General features: G+C 43.7%; 1 protein-coding gene across 1 annotated transcript in view; it reads right to left on the bottom strand.

Annotated features, from left to right (window-relative positions):
- Positions 1-6,270: 6,270 nt before the first annotated feature.
- Positions 6,271-22,610, bottom strand: part of LOC141073833 (butyrophilin subfamily 1 member A1-like) — an 89,518-nt gene continuing 73,178 nt past the window's right edge. Inside the window, exons 2-8 of the mRNA XM_073561299.1 lie at positions 20,550-20,900; positions 10,318-10,593; positions 9,425-9,541; positions 8,892-8,912; positions 8,789-8,809; positions 7,681-7,707; positions 6,271-7,588 (exon numbers count right to left, since the gene is read on the bottom strand). Of these exons, the coding sequence (XP_073417400.1) occupies positions 7,056-7,588; positions 7,681-7,707; positions 8,789-8,809; positions 8,892-8,912; positions 9,425-9,541; positions 10,318-10,593; positions 20,550-20,900 (1,346 nt within the window). The 3' untranslated portion in view covers positions 6,271-7,055. The remainder of the gene's footprint in view (positions 7,589-7,680; positions 7,708-8,788; positions 8,810-8,891; positions 8,913-9,424; positions 9,542-10,317; positions 10,594-20,549; positions 20,901-22,610) is intronic.

Below are 22,610 nucleotides of genomic sequence, written 5' to 3'. Positions count from 1 at the left end.
GGAGACATTGGTTGGAGGGAGCTAAACATCAAGTCGTGGTCCTTACTGACCACAAGAAATTGATTTACCTGGAGTCGGCCAAACGCTTGAATCCTAGACAGGCTAGGTGGGCCTTGTTTTTCACACGTTTTGATTTTGTGGTCTCTTTTCTTCCGGGCACTAAGAATGTCAAGGCAGACGCCATCTCTAGGAGTTTCTTTGCTGATTCTCCTGTTGTGACCAAGCCTGCTACCATCTTAGGTGAGGGGGTAGTTCTTTCTGCCATCTCGCCCGATTTGAGACGTGCTCTGGAAGAGTTTCAGGAGGACAAACCTGAGCGTTGTCCCATGGGAAAATTGTATGTTCCTGACCAGTGGAGGAAGAGAGTGATGTCTGAAGTTCATTGCTGCATTGGCTGGTCATCCAGGTATTTTTGGTGCTAGAGATTTGGTGAGTCGGTCTTTTTGCTGGCCCGCCTTGTCTCGTGATGTCAGGAATTTTGTGCAGTCCTGTGGGACTTGCTCTCGGTCTAAACCTTGTTCTCGCTCTAGTGGGTTGTTGATGCCTTTGCCGGTGCCCAGGAGGCCATGGACCCATATTTCAATGGATTTTATCTCTGATATGCCTGTCTCTCAGAGAATGACTGTTATTTGGGTGATTTGTGATAGATTCTCTAAGATGGTCCATCTTGTACCACTCCCTAAGTTGCCATCTTCCTCAGAGTTGGTGCCCTTGTTTTTGCAACAGGTGGTTCGCTTGCACGGGATTCCTGAGAACATTGTATCTGACAGAGGAGTTCAGTTTGTGTCTAGATTTTGGAGGACTTTCTGTTCCAAGCTGGGAATTCAGTTGTCCTTCTCCTCTGCGTTTCACCCTCAGACCAATGGGCAGACGGAGAGAACAAACCAGACTTTGGAGTCGTATTTGAGATGTTTTATTTCTGCTGATCAGGATGATTGGGTTTCATTTTTGCCCTTGGCCGAATTTGCTTTAAATAATAGAGCTAGTTCTGCCACTTTGATGTCACCTTTTTTTTTTGTAACTTTGGGTTTCATCCTCTTCTCTTCAGGGCAGGTGGAGCCTTCTGCCTGCCCAGGTGTTGACAATGTGGTGGAGAGAATGCACCAGATCTGGGACCAAGTGGTGGATAAGTTGTCTCTCTCCCAGGAAAAGGCCCAGCGGTTTTCCAACCGGCATAGGACCATTGGTCCCCAGTTTAAGGTGGGTGATATGGTTTGGTTGTCATCAAAGAATATCGCTATGAAGGTGGCTTCTCCAAAGTTTAAACCTAGATTTATTGGACCTTACAAGATTTTGGAGATTCATAATCCAGTCTCTTTTCGATTGGCTCTTCCTGTTACATTTAAGATCCATAACGTGTTTCATAAGTCTCTGTTAAAGAGGTTTGTTGAGCCAGTAGTTCCTGTGGTGGCACCTCCTGACCCGGTACTGGTTGAAGGTAATGTGGAATATGAGGTTGAGAAGATACTGGATTCTCGCCTGGCTAGACGGAGACTCCAGTATTTGATTAAATGGAAGGGTTATGGCCAGGAGGATAATTCTTGGGTCCCTGCATCCGATATTCATGCCGAAAGATTGGTTCGTGCCTTTCATCGGGCCCATCCTGATCGCCCTGGTGGCATGGATGAGGGTTCGGTGACCCCTCCTCAAGGGGGATGTACTGTTGTGAGTTCATTTTCCCCTTCACCGTTGATGTCTGATGAACTCCCTCTTCTGGTGAAGGAAGGTAGTGAGGCTGATTACCAAACACCTGATCTGGTAGATGATGACTGGGTAACAGGAACTGCTGACTGGATATAAGGCAGCCGACGCCCTTCTGAGTCGCTGGTGATTTCTCTGCTGGATTCTTGGAGACCAGTCTGATTCCTGCTTCCCAAAGATAAGTTTTTGCTCTGTTATTGAACTTATTAGTTTTGTTTTGTTTACCTTGTTTTTTGGAGTTCAGCCATCCCCGGTCGGGGGGTGCTGAGTTCCATTTTTGTCTCTAATCAGTTTGTCTCTTTGCTCTGTCTTCAGAATTTACCTGAGTGCTGATATAGTCTTTTTGAAGTCCTAGGGCCTGTTTTTCCTATCAGACTGTTGGGACATTTTTTGGTAGGGTTTTTTACGGATTGCAGACAGCAGCTTTTCTATCCTGTCCTTTTTAGTTAGCTTGGGCCCCATCGTTTGCTCAACCTATCTTTCTATCTGTGTTAGTGTTTTCATCTTGCTTCACCGTCCTTATATGTTGGGGGCTGCCTATTGCTTTGGGGTCTGCTCTTGGGCAGTTTAGATTTCCCCTTTCTTTCTTTAGGCCTATTTAGTTCTCCGGCTGTGTTTGAGGGGTCTAGGGCATCGTAGGAACCCCCCACGGCTACTGTTAGTTGTTGTGGATAGGATCAGGGGTCTGCAATCCGATAGCTACCAACCTCTCCGGTTTTCTGGACTTAGCTTGTATTTTTGTTTTTTCCTCCTTCGGTGACTCATTCATAACAATTGGCCCTGTCATGAACGTGCAAACCACCCTTGGGGTGAAGGTGTTAAACACACCTTATATAGGGTGTTCTTGTCATTAGACCACACCCCTCATTACAGAGATGCAAATCACCTGATTTACATAATTGGCAGTTGGCTTTCAAGCCTATACAGCTTGGAGTAGGACAACATGTATAAAAAGGATGATGTAATCAAAATATTCATTTGCCTAATAATTCTGCACGCAGTGTACATTGGGTACGGAAAGTATTCAGACCCCTTTATGTTTTTCACTTTGTTTCATTGCATTCATTTGGCAAATTCAAAAAAGTTATTTTTTTTCTCATTAATGTACACTCTGCACCCCATCTTGACTAACAAAACAGAAATGTAGAAATTTTTGTAAATTTATTTAAAAAGAAAAACTGAAATATCACATGGTCATAAGTATTCAGACCATTTGCTCTGACACTCATGTTTAATTCACATGCTGTACATTTCCTTGTGATCCTACTTGAGATCCCCTTCATTAATTAAGTTATGTTTAATTAAACTAATAGGACTTGATTTGTAAAGGCACACACCTGTCTATATAAGACCTCACAGCTCACAGTGCATGTCAGACCAAATGAGAATCATGAGGTCAAAGGAACTGGCCAAGGAGCTCAGAGACAGAATTGTGGCAAGGCACACATCTGGCCAAGGTTACAAAAGAATTTCTGCAGTACTCAAGGTTCCTAAGAGCACAGTGACCTCCATAATCCTTTAATGGAAGAAGTTTGGGACCTCCAGAAGTCTTCCTAGACCTTGCCGTCCAGCCAAACTGAGCAATTGTGGGAGAAGAGCCTTGGTGAGAGAGGTAAAGAAGAACCCCAAGATCACTGTGGCTGAGCTCCAGTGATGCAGTAGGGAGATGAGAGAAAGTTCCACAAAGTCAACTATCACTGCAGCCCTCCACCAGTCGGGCCTTTATGGCTGAGTGGCCCGACAGAAGCCTCTCCTCAGCTCAAGACATATGAAAGCCTGCATAGAGTTTGCTAAAAAACACATGAAGGACTCCCAGACTATGAGAAATAAGATTCTCTGGTCTGATGAGACGAAGATAGAACTTTTGGGTGAGAATTTTAAGTGGTATGTGTGGAGAAAACCAAGCATTGCTCATCACCTGCGGAACACAATCCCAACAGTGAAACATGGTGGTGGCAGCATCATGCTATGGGGGTGTTTTTGAGCTGCAGAGAAAGGATGACTGGTTGCAATTGAAGGAAACAATGCGGCCTAGTACAGAGATATCCTGGATGAAAACCTCTTCTAGAGTGCTCTGGACCTTAGACTTGGCCGAAGGTTCACCTTTTAATAAGACAATGATCCTAAGGACACGGCTAAAATAACAAGGAGTGGCTTCAGAACAACTCTGTGAACATTCTTGCCTGGCCCAGCAAGAGCCCTGACCTAAACCCATTTGAGCATCTCTGGAGAGACCTGAAAATGGCTGTCCACCAACATTCACCATCCAGCCTGATGGAACTGGAGAGGATCTGCAAGGAAGAATGGCAGAGGATCCTCAAATCTAGGTGTGGAAAAACTTGTTGCATCATTCTGAAGAAGATTCATGGCTGTACTAGCTCAAAAGGGTGCTTCTACTCAATACTGAGCAAAGGGTCTGAATACTTATGACCATGTGATATTTCAGCTTTTCTTTTTTAACAAACTTGTAAAAATGTCTACATTTCTGTTTTTTTCAGTCAAGATGGGGTGCAGAGTGTACATTAATGAGAAAAAAAAAAATTTTTTTTGAATTTACCAAATGGCTGCAATGAAACAAAGAATGAAAAATTTAAAGGGGTCTGAATGCTTTCCGTACCCACTGTAAGTCAATGGAGAAGGAAAAAGGAAGAGGAGAAAGTAACAGAAAGTGAGACAGAAACATATTTTCTTGCAAGTGTTATATCTCATAAAAGTGCTGAATTCACAGCTACACTGCTCGATTATGCTGTATTATGTTCTAAATGTTGCTGCAGTTTCTACACATGTGCTACTTATAGACAGAAGAGTAAGAATCCATCATGTCTGTGTATGGGAGACATAGTAGCAACTAGTGTCTGACCACTAGCTCAGAGACAATTGAAAGTTAGAGAAAGAGCTTGCAGAGAGGAAAATAGTTGAAATATGCAGGAAACAAGTCATATTGTGGCCAGAAATGGTGTTATTCCTCATGCACACAAATGCCATTTCCTGAAAAGTCACTTGAAATAACAGGCACGCTTTTAATATGTAACACCTGCACAGGGAACTGTCAGAGCATCTACCGACATATTGGAACTTACAGACCCTAAGAAGAGTTTTGCAGTGGCTGTTGAACAGGGACCTACAGACACTAGTCGTTTTTCCCCTGAGTGGCAGAAGACTACAATTCCCAGGGACCCTTGTTTCAGTGAGATGATAGAAGAAGAGAGAAGGAGGGACTTGGGGGAGGACGCTGTGAAGAAAGTGAAAGTAAATGTGCAGAGGAGGGAGAACGTGGCTGCTGCTTGCTATGAGAGACAGAGCGGTGTGGATCTTGATTCCCCTAAGTTGCAGAGTGTGGGGGACCCCACGGAGATACCCGTGTTGCTGGAGAAAGCAAAGATCCAGAGAGGCCTGCCGGCACTCCCATCGCATACAGGTCTAAATCCTGCAGCCCCCAGCTGGAGTCCAAAGAATCCTCCGGCCGTTAGACACAGTGAGTGCCCTTCTGAGACTTGTGGTTCTATCAGCGCTATTTACAGTGAGTACACGGCAACCTAGACTATTGACATCAACATTCATCTAAGTGCACCCACGGTTGCTACTTTGCGCCCAACATCCGCGGCAACTGGGCCCCAACGTTTGGACTGAGTCAATACAAAAGAGGGGGAACCTGCCACGTTATATTTGCAGGGTTGGAGTTGAATTAGATTGTGATGTGTATATGACTTTTATAGAGCACTGTTAATTGCATTGTATGTTTATCCCTTTAAACCCACCTCAATTCTGCTGCATAGCAATAAATCTGTTAAACTGTTTTACTCCTGTTTCCTGAGTGTGTACCGAGCTGTGGCAGGGGTTTCCCGAATCAGTCCCTGGCAGAAGATAACTGTCCTTGTGCAGCCCCAGAGACAGAGCTCCAATCAAGATTCGGGTGGAGGCACAGCGCCCTAGAGAGGTGAGACCCCCCCATAACACCCAGGGTACCGTGGTAGCCCTAAAGGAGTGTTACAAATAGGAAATGCCTTAACCCCCGGAATAACAAGATACTGTATTCACGTGTTCATAAGGAATGAGAGAGGATGTGATGCATGGGCACACTCTCTTGCTTCAGGCTCCATTGACCTGTATGTGGAGCTTACAACCTTGAAATAGCTTTGGATATAGAAGACTGCATATTTAGGTGCACCACTTCTGTACCCCCTGTAAATCAGGTGATATCACCCAGGGAAAGCTTGCATATATGGCCAGGTCACATACACCAATGCTGGCTCTCGGATCTAGCTAATAGAAATAGGGTCCAAATTGTAGGCCTCACATTTGGAACCCTTTGAATTGACTGTCCTCCTCCACCTTCAGGCACAGTGTTCTCTGCACATGTCACAGAACATGCCCACTACAATCTCTCAAAGAAGTCAATGAGTCTTTTTCTTTGAGATCATTTTCTTATTTTCATGTGGCTTCTGTAAAACAAATTTCTGAGCTGAGAAGAGCAATGGCTGAGGAGTGATGGCCATCTCCATAATCACATAAAGAAACAAAAGGATACAAAAATATACAGTTATGTAGTAAAAATCAATTCAAAGAAAATAATATGAAACATTGTATAGTTTTAATTAGTACAAAAATATACAGACAACACATTTCTTTTAAAACATATGGATGTTTTTCAGGTTGATGAGATTCTTTGCCATCAGCCAGGACTTTGCCTATTGCTGGATTACCAATATACTTGGTCAGAAAATGGTTTCTTCCTGCAAAAGGCCTAGCACCCTGAACTCACACAGAAATATATACATTAAGGGCCTAATTATCAAAGATGAATGTGCCTGAATTTTGGTGTAAATAGCTCAATAGAACTGTCTTTTGGGACTTAGAAGATATGTAGGTGTTTCTTTTTTCCACCAGGTTCCATCATTTTCATGGTACTACATGGACAGTTTACATTGTTCTGTGGAGTATGAACTGTCATTGGGGAGACCTTGGGGGGTAGAGACTTACAGGCAATGCTCCATGGGAAAATGTATGCAAATAAGCTCTCCACCCAAAGGAAGAAAAGAGTCTCTCTAGTGTCACCTATTGGAGAAATTTTAGGAAGCTCCTCTATAAATCAATAAATTGATGATGTTTTGGGGTTTCTTGCTCTCATCAGTGCAGAGTGGGGTAATGGTTGGCAGGATGGGACACATTGATAAGGGGTGTTCATTTAGGAGATCCAGCTGGTGTATGGAGGCAATGCCCCATGGAGAGGAGTATGCAAATTAACTCGACTCCAGAAGGAAGAACTCAGCCTCTTGCACTCATGGTTTTCATTACCATGACCCTTCCAGTTGAGCAGTAGATGTGACTTTTCCTTTATTCTCTTTTTGAATTTTTTATTCGCCTCTACCAATTAACCTCATGGTATCTCCATTTTTGCCCAGCCAGAAAAAAGGTAAGACACTTACTCCAATATGTCCTACATCATTGAAGGTATAAAGGGAATCCCAACTTATAGGATCATAGAAAGTAATTTGTCGAGGCCCTGAGAGATTTAGGTAGACCCCAACTCGCTCAATCTGTCCCTTCACTGGCAAAGTAGCTTCTGGATTGTCTAGGGCTTTAAAGTCTTCTATAAAACGGGAAATACACCAAATGTGTTCCTCGGGACGAAACATGTATGCATGTCCTGTTCTCTGGACCTCATTGGAAGCCACTCCAACAGCCCACTCCAGACAATTCCCTAACTCAACCTCCCAGTAATGGCAGCCGGTGGAAAAGACAGGAAGACCAAGGCAGCAACGCTCAGTTTCAAAACGAGAATTGCTTGGAGAAGGTGGGTCTACTGGTGGTTTATTCATCAGCATTACAAGATTGGGGGCAACAGATAGCTCAGGGTGGGCCGTCTCTGGACGTAATGTGATGTATTCTGAAAGAAAAAGACTCCGTTAAGCTGGAGTAAAATAAAAGTAATGGTGATAGAAGATGAGCAGAAGACAGGAGGTCAATATGGCTACTAACCTGGAGTCATTACAGCTTTCCTCCAAGCTAAAGTTAAACAAAAATATGTAAAAACTTCATAGGTCATAAAACAGTTCTTATTGAATATTTATAACAGAACACAATTTTTGGGATAAAGATGAGAGGTGTGAAACAATCAACCGGAAAGTTTTTTGTATTAGTTGGCACTAGAGGTGAGCAAAAAGATTTGAACTACCCGTTCTCATGATGTCAAATCAAGTTTCATTCTTCGTGGCAACCTAACCAAGGCAGTGTTCACTTCTGAGCCAGCAACTCTGAGTCTGGAGTCTTGGGATCTACTGCTTGCTAGGCTCTCGCAAACGTCATGGTGCCATGGAATAATACATATCATGGCATCACGACATAACGCTCATCCTGACATTGTAGGGGCCTAATGTTAGTGACAGAGTTGCCCAGAATTGCTGACTAAGGCCTGTTTCACACATCAGTTTTTTGCTTCAGTTAAAATCCGCTAAAATGGCGGACAACGGATCCGTTCTTGGACTGATGACAACGTTTGTCACCGGACAGTTATTTTAACGGATCCGTCGAATGAAGAATTTTAAAGGAGCCGCTGCCTGGGGAAGAGAGAGAGAATTTTTCGCCGCCAGAACAGAGTTTAGGGTTAAATTTCCGAGAAAGGCAAATCCTCTGGGCATGCGCAATGTGAAATGCGGATCCGGCCGCCGAAAAAACGTTACATGCTCCGTTCAGGCATGTCGGCGGACGCCAAAATTTTGGCGGATCCGCAAAAAACGGATTGAATGGATGGCCATCCGTCAAAATCTGCCGGTAATGCAACTCAATGGGAAAAAACGGATCCGCCAAGCAAAATGGCGGATCCGATTTTTTTGCACAACGGCGGATTTTGACAGATTTCAAAAAACTGATGTGTGAAACAGGCCTTAGAAGTGAACTCTGCTCTGGTCCGGCTGCCACTAGAGGACCAAACTGAATGTAGGACCAGTGAAGTTAAATTTTCTTTCTCATTTCTAGGTGGCACTTTTATTTCATGACAATGGAGAGAAGATAATTGGGTAGAATCTTATCATTTGATGCCCAATTTTTGGACAATTTTTAAACTATCCTCTTCTGTAATGAAACTTACCTACTTCAGAAGAGAGGGCATCTGTGAAAACAGAAAAATACCGATTAGACTGAACATACTATACTGGTTTCAAAGTTATGATCACATATTGGGTCAAACTCACCTTTAGTCCTATTGAGGTCCACTAAAACCAAGGAAAAAAAACAAGATTAAATTCAACCACCAAATAGGAAACATTTCCATATTGTTATAGAATAAAGAATCCAACAATGATGTCTATAAGATTGGAATAGCAGTCATATTCCTATGGCTCTTGTAAATTACACCTTACACAATGTTGTTGTCTTCTTCAGACAATTCCTTTTGGTTGAAGGGTCCATCTAGAATATTGCTGTGACCATTAGTGATCAATTATAATACAAAGAGGAACCTATAATCAAGTGTAATATTTACCTACAGTGACACTACAGGTGAAAAGAGGAATTACATGCTGCCTGTTACAATCAGTGAGCTGTCCATGTGATCTATGGACGTACTGGGTCCTCCAAAGATGAAGACACTCTTGGTACCTTCTTTCCACTTTGTTTAATAGAGGAGGATCTTGACCAGATGACCTCTTCTTCAATTTACTTATAATGAACTACTAAGGGATTTGAAAATTTGTTTTTTACACTACAGAGCTCCTCTAATTCCCACCTTTCTGTCTGTGCTGGTTCCGAATGTAAATAATACCAAGTATGACTCCAGCCAATAGTATCACAAAGGTGAAGATGAAGGCGTAGGCCCATGACGAGAGGCGAGGAAACATGTCCGCTAAGGAGACAAAGAAAACGTACATCATTGATGTACAAGGATTTATAATGGGTGAGAGACAAGTGAGGCTATGTGCACAGGATGCAGATTTGTTACGTTTCCACTGCGTTTGTTTCTGCGCGGAAATGCTCCAAAAACGCAAAGGATTTCTAAAGCAAAGCTAATCAATGGCAATCCTGAAGTGCTGTGCACATGATCTGGAGATTTCCGTCCTTATTTGCAGAGTTTTATTTTCCGCAGCATGTCAATGCTTTTTGCGGATCTGCAGCGTTTTTCCCCCTTTGACTTCCATTGAGCCATTCAAATCTGCAGGAAAAAGGCAGGTGTAAAAAGGTTTGCAGATTTGCTGTGCAAAACGCTGCAGAATTTACAGAGGAAATGATGTCAGAAGGAGGAAGAGTGTGTGGGCGGAGAATATAGTATAGTGCCCATCTTGGTTGAAGCACATCAACAATAGAGTCCAATCCTATGGAGTTTGGACAAGGAAATGACATCACTTTTTTTTAATAACATATCTTAATTTAGCTTACAAATCCTCATACAAATCCGCATGTAAATCCGCATCAAAAACGTGTAAAATCTGCATAAAAACGAGCGGAATTTCCACTGCGTTTTTCTGCCAATAGATGCAGAAACCGTGCAGAAATTCCTGCAAGCAAATCCACAACATGCGTACATAGCCTGACAGGCACAAGGGTAACAAAGACCAACATTGTGAATGTAATAGACAACAGCCATGGTGAGGAAATGACCAAGTAACATGAGACATACAGTACCTGCAACCTCCATGTAAAGTCCAACTTCCTTGCCGGTCACTGGATGCCTCACTGCGCCGTACACATGTCCATCACTGGGGCTTTTGAGCAAAATTCTGCTTTCTAGTTGGAATAGACCATTTCTCTGGTTGTGAATGTGATCCGAATCTGTGGTTGCTGGGCCACCATCCACCTCCCATTGCATTTTTGGACTTGGGAACCAGTCTGATGTAACAAAAGAGATAGCAATGGCATCATCTTGAAGAAAAAACCTCAAGACAGGGATGGAGCCTATACCTGCAAAACATGCAACATAAAAAAGTATGATCCAAGAAATGTAAGATAACAAGAAGTGTCATTACTGGACATGATCGTACATGTAATTACAAAGCTGGGCTCCTCACCATAACCCCCAGTCAAAACATTGACATGTGATCGTTCAATTTTAGATGCATATTTTGACGTGTTCTCACTTTTTATATGTGGTCTATGACGATGTCGTCTATCATGGACATTACAGCAGAATGTGATATGTTCACTGGGACAGAAGAAAAGCTGCCACCAAGGCTGGACCAAGGGCAGACCCCTAGGAAAAAGATGGCCTCCCTCTTGTCATTTTTGATAAAAGGGAAAGGGAGAATAGTTCATAAAAAGCAAAAACTGTTATATACAGTGCCCTAGTAACAGTAACATTCTCTCTATGCCACATAATGAATATATATAAGTGTTGAAATAAAAATGCCATACAGTATCCAAATTATAGTAATATACTGTACCAAAGTAGTAGTACCATACAGCATCCAAGTCACAGTAATATATGGTACAGTGTACAAATTACACAGTGCCCAAGTAACAGAACTGTACCATGCCCAAATAATAGTACCATATAGTGTCCAACTAACAGTACTGTATCATGCCCATATAATAGTACCATACAGGGTCCTAGTAACAGGACTATAAAATGCTCAATAACAATGCCATACAGTATTACTGCTCACAGTGGTAAACAACGTTCAAATAACAGTGCCATACATTGTCACAGCAGGCAAATGTAATAATATAGAGTACACAATGACAGTGCCATACAACGTTTAAATCATAGTAACAAAGAGTGCAAACAGTAACGTAATACTGCAAACAGCATCCAAATTAGATGATATAGAGTGCAAAATAGTGCAGTGTCCAAATCACAGTATTATAGGGTGTTTAAATCACAGTACCATAGGGTTTGCAAATCACAGTACCATATGGTGTGCAAATCACAGTACTATAGGGTGTCTAAATCACAGTACTATATGGTGTGTAAGTCACAGTGCCATATTGTGCTCAAATAATCAAGAATGTGATCCCCCAGAGGAAGCACAGACTGGCATTAGGGAACAGAGGAATCTCTCGAATGGCTGCCATGTATGAGCGCTGATGGCTGCTCCTTGTCCTGACAAAGTCAGCTTTTTGTTGGGCTCATGTTTGCTGGACCCCCGGGATCTGTGGCGTTAACACGCATTCCACAGTATTTCCTAGATCCCTGCAGCCCTCCAGCACCCAATTGAACATCCACTCCTGTAAGATAAGACATATACCACTATAGGAGAAGCCCAAGACCCCCAAGACTCCCAAGAGGCTCAACAAGCCTTCTTAGCACCACTGCACAAGCAGTGACCTATCTGAGGAACAAAGAGATAACTGAGCTTTTGCGAGTTGTCGATGGACCTATTTCTAGACAAAAGCTGAATTTTTTAAATTTTGCCACAGACTTGCACTTTAACGACCCCATACGAAGAATGATAGGTAAATACTGCATTATTCATCTACTTGGCCAATGTCAGACATTATAAGGTGTATTTAGATGAGGCGACCTTTCCATGTCTGCATGCCTCATTTCTATGAATGACGCGTCTTGCCAGGAGGTGAAGGGTGACATTAAAGATTTATTGCTGATTTTCAGCTGGTGTTAGTGGCTTCTCTTGTCTATTATACCCCACAGTGAAATATATAAGAAATATTCAGAGCGAGGAGCCGTATATGATTTTCTAAGGTCATATATATATTTTGCTGCTCCAGAGATAAAAATTGAAAATACAAAATCTTTTGTCTTCCCACGTGATGGAGGAGCCTTGTGCCCCTCCCGAAGACCATTTCTCAGCTTGACGCTTGTAGTTATACCCCTTGACAAGGGATAATAATATCATGGTCATTTTCAAAGTCCAGTGTCTGGGGTCATTAGATTTCTCTTCAGGCTCAAGTGAATTCAATAATCCCTGGAGATCAGACAGAACTGACCCGAGGAATGGTCAAAAATGAGTCGCGCGATTAGCATCAAGTGTAATTATTCTTCCTGATGTCATTAAATGTTGAGTTACAAAGATATCCCACCGAGGACAACCTGAAACACACCTCAATATTTAGGACCTTGAATTTGAGATTGTAAGGCTGCTTGCCCACGATCAGGCATAGTAGTGTTTTAGGCACAGCTACATTACAAGTGGAGCGCCCGCCAGGGCCGTGGGGTACTCGGTACCTGGCCGCTTCTTAAAGGGGCAGTGTTACAGCGGCGGAGACTGGGTCCGTGGCCCTGGGCATCCAATTAAAAGGGAAGTATTTACAGGGGAATGAAAAATAAAGGGTTTTTGTATTAAGTGTTTGTGACGCCACCTGTGGTTTCTGGTCAGAAATGACCAGCGCTGTAGTTCAGATCCTCTGGGGCTGATGGTGTGGTGCAGCAGAGCTGGAATAGCTCTCCACAGCAGAGCTGTCTTCCCAGGGCAGTAGTGGTTGGTTAAAGATGCAATGGTTGCTGATGGTAGATGTAGCAGTGCTGAGTGAGTGTTGAGGCAAGAATTCAAAGGACACAGTGAGATGCAGTTCCAAAGCTTTACTCACAGTTCTGTCTGCAGTACAGATGCACGCTTGGTGCTGTGTCCTCCAGGTGAGGGGCTCAGTCAACTCCCAGGCAGATGAAGAACACCTTTCCAGCACTCCCTTCAGTGTATGCCTTTCCTGGCTATCTCACTGTGTTGCTCTCTCGCCTCTTCCTACACAACACCTCACAGTCAGTGTCCCAGGTCAGCAGCCGCGGACCTTGTCGGATAATGTGCCCACTGCGTTTCCTTGCTCCTTTCTGGCTGCCTTTCCGGAGAAGATAACAGTGGTTAGTGGCTGTGACCCTTACTCCACTCTACTAGTCTAAGGGGCCGAGACCCTTCTGCGACCTGATCCCTCCACCTGACGGCCGTCAGCGTGGAACGAGCCCCATGGGTGACCTACGCTCTGCCCTTGCCTCTGGAATCCCTTCCCTCTTCAGGGAGCTTCCTTCAATCACTTTCCTTCCCAGCAACTCCTGCTGACAGGGAGCTGCTGAACACACGTCCTCTCACTTCTCCCCCTAGAGGGGAACTGATCTTGACTTCCTCTTAGTTCTCCCGCTCTGAACCTAAAAGCTCCACCCACCTCCCAACACCCTTTCCTATCCGGCAGGGATGAGATCCTCCTACCTTAGGGTCCATCCAGGGTGCCCTGCTGCTATAAGTGAGTGTTAGATGCAGGTGTCAGAGTGCAATTAGACACCTCCACCTTACCTGGGTAATGGGATACCACACCTCAGAATGAGGTGCAGTACCTCTGTGGCGACTGAACCCTCAGGGGCGCCACACAAGCCCAGCGCATGGGATTTATGTAAACTCTATGTCCACTGCGCTTCTTTTTAACGCTGCATAAACTGATCTGTGATGTGGGTTTCTGAGCCACAGCATGTTAATTTCTGTAGCGGAGATGCCTGTCTCCTCTGTGAATTTTCCCTCAATAGACTGTCATTAGATGCGGTAAATCGTAAAATAGTCCTAAAAATACAAGTGCGTATGTGGAACGCAGTGTTTTGGGAGCAACGAAAATACACTGTGTCCAAAACGCTACTATTCTTGATGGTGGGCACATACCCTACGGGTGAGTGCTCCAGAACTGGTCTCTCCCTTATCCATCCTGAGCCACTATAATACAACGTGGAGACCCATCACGCATCGTGCCATGTCCCATCTTCATTTGTGAATGAATCAGGTGTAATTACAAAATTGGGGTCAACTATAGTCAATTGTGACCATCCAAGGGGAAGAACTAAGAAGCATCTATAGACGCAAACGACCCATGGCCGCATCTATCGTCTCTGATCTTTGAAGCAGCAGGATACCTTGCTGTAAAGATATGGAAGGTTTTAGTGAACAGAATGTTTGTATGGTGAGCCTTAGGGCCCCGTCACACATAGCAATCTCGCTAGCGAGATCGCTGCTGAGTCACAAGTTTTGTGACACAACAGCGATCTCACCAGCGAGATCGCTGTGTGTGACAGCGATCAGCGACCGGCCCCCCTGCCGGTATCGCTGATCACTGCAAGAAACCTCTGGACATTTCTTTCGTCGCTGATCTCCCGCTGGCCAGCACGCATCGCTGCGTGTGACAGGCGGGAGACCAGCGATCAGCTGGTAACTAACGTACACATCGGGTATCCAAGGGACGCACGTCCCTTGGATACCCGATGTGTACTTTAGTTACCAGCTCCCTGCATCAGCGCGCTGGTAACTAGCAAACACAGCGACAGCTCACCAACGATCACAGCGACTTACCAGCGATCCTGACATGTTGATATTGTTGTCGGGATCGCTGTTAAGTCGCTATGTGTGACTCCAGCTTTAGAATTGGCACCAGGTTTTAGAAGCAGGAATGTTGTTAGAGGGTTAAAGCCAGTTTCGGGGTCCATAGGGTCAAAGAAGAAGGATAGCGCTGGAGCAAGTAGTACAGAAGAGCCCAGTACATGCCAACTTTACATGACTAAGCTCTTTCCTAGACCATTATTAACATCTCACTATCAGGGATATAATATATGAATCTCTAAATCATCCTAAACTCTCAAACTAGTGGAATAAACAAAATAACCTACAAGACGACCTGTCATTTGCCATAAATATGTATTTTTTTTACACGGTGTAAATGCCGCTGTTCTCCTGAATCTGGCGCTGTTTTTGTTATCTTCCTGCTCCTCTCTGTGGGCATCTTCTTGATGACCATGCCCATTTGTCTAACAAGACTAGATTTATATACAGGGAAGAGCGGGTCATATCTCAGGAATGGAGAGGATTAAGAACAAAAGAAAAATATCACCATATTCAGGAGAACATCAACATTTACACCCATTTTAAAAACTTTATATATCTGTATGTTTTTTCCCAAATTACAACTCATCTTTAAATCCCACTAAGCCACACAGGATAAAATGTATTAACCTCTGAGCCACCCTACACCACCAGGAACAAAAACTATGACCCCCAAAACCAATCCAGATATCCAAGGAAATGATCATTCTTTCCTAAACAACCCTAGACTATCAGGAACACAGATCCCTTATGTCATCCTTAAATGCTGAGCAATAAAGCCACAGTTGAGTAATTTCAGAGTTGTCATCAAAGGATCTCGATAAGGAGATGAAACTAAAACAATTTCCGCAGGCATCGCTCATCATCTCTCTCCAGTATGGTCAGTCCGCCCTGACAGTCTAGATTGATACTCCAAAAATGTGTCTTGTTATTCGGCTTAGACTTGTGCGGTCCTAGTGAAAATCTTTATTTCATGTCCATACAAGAAACTCGTCGGTAAGTCTTTGCACACCAAGACAAATGATTTTTTTTTTTTTGGAAGTCAGTCATTCCACCAAAAGCTTTAAACAAGGGTCCGATGGATCTTGTGAAACCCCAGGGTCCATGATTCTATTTTAGCAAGACGTATGTCCTATGGTAACCCTACAGTATTACGACCTAGCATTGACACCCTCCACGTGGATTCCGCAGAAGGATGTTTACATCTTAAAACCTTCTTGTAAATTCGTAAATTCATGTAATTACTTTTCATGCTTTTTCAGATTTGATGGGATCTTTATGATTTCCTCATAAAGAATAATTGTTTTGGGATAATCTCTTGTTCTTTCAAGTGACTTTGTTCTTGACTTGTAGAGGTGAGTCAAGGAAAAAAGTAACCTAAAGCATTCAAGAAGAGTACGCTGCCAAGAATTTTGGCTGCCAGACCGGAGTTGTGCCTTCAACTTACACCATGCGACATGCCAGGGCCTGAACATCCAACGCATGATGACATATGTCAACACATATGACAACTACATTACCAACACGCTCTGCCTCATGTATGGAGTCGTGCACCAATTGGACGGGTGCACTCCAGCTAAAAATTTTTATCTGAAAATATCTTGAAAGACAAAGATACAGTAACTTCACAGAAATCAGAATATTGGGAAGGTGAAGAACTGCACTAGAATTCAGAATGTTTTTGAGAGAAGAGTGAAATCAGATGGAAAGTTGCCCATGTAGTGTAAAATTTGGATTACAAAATTTTTGCTATCCTTAATGCTGGTTGGTGAAGAAATATTATATTACCATTAAAGGATATCTGGGTTGTGGAGACGAATGAATGAAGACCAGTAGAAAAATGGAACGTCCTGCCATTGAGCAGCATAAAGACGGAAATAGAAAGCAAGATAATGGCAGTTGATTTTTGTTGCCTAAAGTGGAAAGGTGCCATGGGTCCCCCGTAAAGATTAAATAGGAAAATGAAGAAATGGACTAAAATATAATTATCAAAAACCTCACTGCATAGAGTGTGCGCCCTTCATTGTCACTCTGCAGAAATGTCCCATAGAAGGTTCATGTTGCATAAGACTTTGTTTTTTTGGTAAACAGAAACGAGATGAGTAAGGGTGTATACACACGTAAACGTTTTTTAAGCGTTTTTACCAGCAAAAACGTTTAAAAACTGCTTACAAGAAGCATTCCATTCAGTTTAATGAATTCTGCACTTTTTGTGCATATTGATGCGTTTTTTCGCAGTAAAAAACGCAGCATGCTCATTAATTTCGCGGAAAATCCACATTTCTAAGTATTTTCTAGGAGACTGGGGACGCTCCGGAAAAAACGCACAAAAAAGCGCGTTTTTCTGCATATGTGGGTACATAGCCTTAATCATCTTTTTGATGCCATTTGAAATTGTGTCAAATATTTAGAAAGTTGATGAAACCGATAAATTCAAACAATTTACGATTTGAGTTGTGCAAATTACCAAAAATGCCTGATGCCATTTTACACATTGAGGAAGACTACAACCACAGAAGGCTCAAATAACCTCAGGCGTGGCAGGGTGAGCTTTCCCATAATATCTTGCATCTATCATATAACAGCCAATCAGGAGAGACAAACAAAGTTTGTGTAAAAGCCAAGGCATTGAATGCAGCAGTCATTTTTTGGTGAATCTGGATAGTAAGAGGATGTCACAGCTCACAGCTTAGTGTAATGGAAGTGGTGGAACCACTGTGTCATGGTCCGAGGAGATCCTGGAGAGGCATAACTAGGTGAGCGCCTGACTCTTCACTATAGTCCCTGATGGTGCGGTTAGGCTGGCCCCCGATGGACACCAGGTGCTACTTCAGGAGAGACCTCGAACATATAGCAGCTGACCCCCAAGGGACAAGAAGCTGGAACGGCTCGGTAAGCGAGTGCAGCTGATGCAGGCAGGCACGGCAGAAACACGGGTATCGCAGATAGAGATGGGTACGGCTGGTATACAGATAGGCACTGGCAGGTGTGGACAGGTCCGACTGATATACAGACTGGCACGGCAGGTGCGGACAGGTCTGGCTGATATACAGATTGGCATGGAGGTGCTGGCAGATCCGGCTGACATACAGATTGGCAAGGAGGTACAGGCGAGTACGGCTGATATAGGATTGGCACGACAAGTGCAAGCGGGTTCAGCTGAAACACAGACTGGCACGGCAGGTGCAGGCAGGTCCTGCTGAAATACAGACTGGCATGGCAAATGCAGGCGGGTCCGGTTGATTTACTGATTGGCATGGCAGGTGCAGGCAGGTCCAGCTGAAATACACACGGACAAGGCAGATACTGGAATGGAGATTAGGGACTGACAGACACTAGCTCAGCTAACATACAGGGACCTGAGAACTAGCAATCGTGTTGGTGAACTAACTAACAACATTGCACACGCTCCCCCATGCAGGTGCCTTAAATATTAAGTGTCTTCCAGCCATCGGCTAGGGACACTTCAGGACGGCGCGCACGGCTCCTTTAAGAAGGAGGGAGCATACCCTAAGCACAGTACCAGGGGATCTGCCCGCCGTGCCCGTAACCCCTGCGGCAGATGACGAGGAAGGAGTGCTGGATGGGGGCTGTGGTGGTAAGTGAGTCAGTATCCCTGCCAGGGGAGAGAGGCAGCGCTACACTTAGCCATATAGATAGGGAGATAAACCATAAAACACTGAGGCTACGTTCACACATAGCGGAACTCTCGCGGAAGTTACCGCGAGAACTCATGAATTCCATTCCGCGGGAAAATCGCATTTTAAATTCCCGCGATTTTCCCGCAGAAAAACTAGCGATTTGCAAGCGTAATTAGCTTGCAGAATGCTAGCGTTTTCCAAGCGATCTGGAGCATCGCTTGGAGAACTGATTGACAGGTTGGTCACACTCGTCAAACTTAGTGTTTGACGAGTGTGACCAACTTTTTACTACTGATGTTGCCTATGCGATCATTCTCGCAAAGGATTACTGGGACCGGGAGCGTGGAGAGAGGCGTGAAGGCTGCGCGGGACGCCGGAAGGTGAGAATAACAATATTTTTTATTTTAATTCTACTTTTTACAAGGTATGGTACCCAAAGCCCGGAGGACAGTCTCCTCTCCTCTGGATCGTGGGTACCATCCGCAAATGTTCTGCTTACTTTTCGCATGGTGGGTGCAGCCACAAGATGTATAATTATGTGCTTAATTGTAAAACACTGGGCAAAACTGTCACTGAAAAAGACCTGGGTGTATGGGTGGACGACAAACTCACATTTAGTGGCCAGTGTCAGGCAGCTGCTGCAAAGGCAAATAAAATAATGGGATGCATTAAAAGAGGCATAGCTGCTCATGAGGAGAACATAATTTTACCTCTATATAAGTCACTAGTGCGACCACACTTAGAATACTGTGTACAGTTCTGGTCTCCGGTGTATAAGAAAGACATAGCTGAACTGGAGCGGGTGCAGAGAAGAGCGACCAAGGTTATTAGGGAACTGGGGGGTCTGCAATACCAAGACAGGTTATTACACTTGGGGTTATTTAGTTTGGAGAATCGAAGCCTTAGGGGTGATCTTATTACAATGTATAAATATATGTGGGGACAATACAAAGACCTTTCTAATGATCTTTTTACTCTTAGACCTATGACGGGGACAAGGGGGCATCCTCTACGTCTGGAGGAAAGAAGGTTTAAGCATACTCAGACGCGGATTCTTTACTGTAAGAGCAGTGAGACTATGGAACTCTCTGCCATATGATGTTGTAATGAGTGATTCCCTACTAAAATTTAAGAAGGGACTGGATGCCTTTCTTGAAAAGTATAATATTACAGGGTATATACACTAGTTTCCTTAATATTGCGTTGATCCAGGGAGCTAGTCTGATTGCCGTATGTGGAGTCGGGAAGGAATTTTTTTCCCCAATGTGAAGCTTACTGTTTGCCACATGGGTTTTTTTTGCCTTCCTCTGGATCAACATGTTAGGAAAGGTTAGGACAGGATATGGGTTGAGCTAGATGGACTTAAAGTCTTCCTTCAACCTTAATAACTATGTTACTATGTTACATGCGGAAAGTAAGCAGAACAATGCATTCCTATGTGGGCAGAATTGCCGCGATTCCGATAAATTAATGAGCATGCTGCGTTTTTTTACCGCGAAGCTATTCCGCCGCGGAAAAAAATGCAGTATTAGCACAGCATTGCGGAATCCGATAGGATTGCATGGGATGCTTATTTTTCAAATTTTTGCAGCAAAATCGCGCGTTTAAAACTGTTGCGAAAACGCGAAAAAACCACGACGTGTGAACTCAGCCTGAAACAACTGTACAGATAGTGTGTGACAGTTTAGCAGGGAAGAACTCCTATCATCTACCGTATTTATCCATAGGCAAATATATTGATGCTACTTAGACTATACGAAGGAGTGTTAGACTAGTCTAATATAGGGTAGTTGGAGTACTTGAGATTTGTGGTGAATTACGGTAATTCACTGAAAATAAATTTTATTACCAAAATTTGCCAAAGCTGGCTAATACAAATTTCTAAAGATTGTCTCTACTTGGTAATCCAGTTCTAAACTCATCCCAAAGAAGAGCACGAGGAACAACTATAATCCCACCTCCTCACACCTACCTATGACAATCAGCTCTACAACCATTTCATGATATAGTTCACTGCTGATGTTCTCCACTAGACAGTGATACATATCTGCGTCCGAGAGGCTGACATTGCGCAACATCAGTGTCAGGTCTCCAGAGGCAGGTTGACCCCGGAAAGCTGTCCTTCCACTATATTCAGGATTCTGCCTCTCCTTATCCTCCTTCCCGTTCTTCAGTTCCAATACAGTCGTCACATAAAGAGAACGGAACCAGCGCACCTTCAACCCAGAGAGACCCTGCGCAGAGGACAAGGTGCATGGCAAGAAGGTATCTGACCCCACTTCTGCTACTTGCTTTGTGTCCTGGGTCTGTAGATGAAATTCACCTGGAAGAGACAGAAAAATGAATGAGATAAATTGTACATATAAATCCAGTATAAAATTCACTCCCAATAATGTCCATCTCATGAGAATTCACCAAAAATCTAATGTCTATGTTACTGCTAGACAGATGTGTGACTTATAGCTTCGGGAAAATGATGAAAAATCTGTAATGGTTCCCTCAAACTGCAATGTGGTATCTAGAATCTATGGTTCTGGTCCTGTGCCTATTAAACCTATGACCATATTGTTGGACTGCCCCTTGCTAGATTTTGGCAGGATTCGCATCGGTTGGATTGGTCCAATTCGCACACTAGTACTGGCCACACACATTAGACCATCAGCCGAATGAGATCTTCTTGGCTGACAGAAATTTCTTCTAGTCGCACATGCACGTTGAGCTGAGCCATGCGTTCATGTGTCCAACATTGGAAGAAGCTACTAGGCTTATGTCAGACAACACTAGGGACAGCTTAACTCCCTTTAGAACAGAAGGATTTGGAGAAAACATCTTTCCCGATCACCCTATACACTTGCATGCTCAGCCTCCCTAGATAAAAATAGGCAAAGCATTTAGATATACAACTTCGGTTCCTTCTTTCCCCAAACATCTGCCAACAGACCCCAACACATTATATGGTCATCTGTTTTGGCCACCAGGAGTTTTTTCATGGACAGGAGATGCCATAAATTTGTGGTCATCAGATGACACCACGAAATTCATATCTCCCATTTAACGTGCTCGCCTCCATGTAATTCCTATAAGAGCATGAGGACATCTCTCTCCGGTAGTGGCTTCTCGCATCAGCTGTTAGTTAGGGGTCAGACCCAAAATTTTTTGGATTGGTGAAGGTCCATCCATTAAGAGTCCATGGAAGACGTGAAAACACAGAACTGTAATGATCTGGCAGCTGACCACATCTACTAAAGGTGGCATTATTCTTGTGATCCTCGATCTTTTGCTTGCCGACCATCTCATATTAGTGTTACACATTCATCTGACATTTTCCTGGATTCCTGGACTGAAAATGATCTGATTATAACATTAGAAAATGACGAGTTTGACGGCAGAGGAGTCATCAGCGGCCGGATACCGTGTACATGATCATATCTTCTGACAGTGGGATGAGATAAAGTGTCATTTCTGCTTCCAGCACATTATGAGTACGATTATGCTGCGATCCCAGAGCTCCGAACTGAGCTGTCAGCCTCTCCTGCTGTCACTGCTCTCTCCGTGGCAGCGGGATGTCTACCTAGAAGAATATACAAGACCATTTACAGCCAAAAATCCAGGCATAAATGCAGCATGATCTTACTGCCTGAAAGCCCGAGCCACTTCATCTGATTTCAGATTATAATTATTTGGTATATTTTTGTAGCTGTAGCTGTCAGAGCTTGATGGGCGTTGTAGTTCTAAAGCAAGCAAAAATCTGCTGGCTGGGAACTGGGGTTGCACTACACTTATGAATTTTTACTTTTTAAGGGTCCCTGTTTTGATGGAACTGTCTCTATTCTTGACCTAAATCTGTCCATATTTGCTTAGATGTCCAATTTCCTTGGTTATACAGTAAAGTAATATGATCGAGGGTGAGGGGTGGGGGGCTTCTGCATCCTAAAAGAATGGAGATCAAATATTTTTCAAATCAGAAGACCCCCAACAATAAGGTACAAGGTCTCCAGACCAACTCTTGCTATAGACCACCAACGTCTTTGGG

This window comes from Dendrobates tinctorius, unplaced genomic scaffold (assembly GCF_039654945.1).
Source record: "Dendrobates tinctorius isolate UK_male_01 unplaced genomic scaffold, ASM3965494v1 ptg000315l, whole genome shotgun sequence".
Taxonomy (NCBI): domain Eukaryota; kingdom Metazoa; phylum Chordata; class Amphibia; order Anura; family Dendrobatidae; genus Dendrobates; species Dendrobates tinctorius.
Note: the sequence above shows the minus strand (reverse complement) of the source record. Positions and strands in the feature narration are given on the sequence as shown.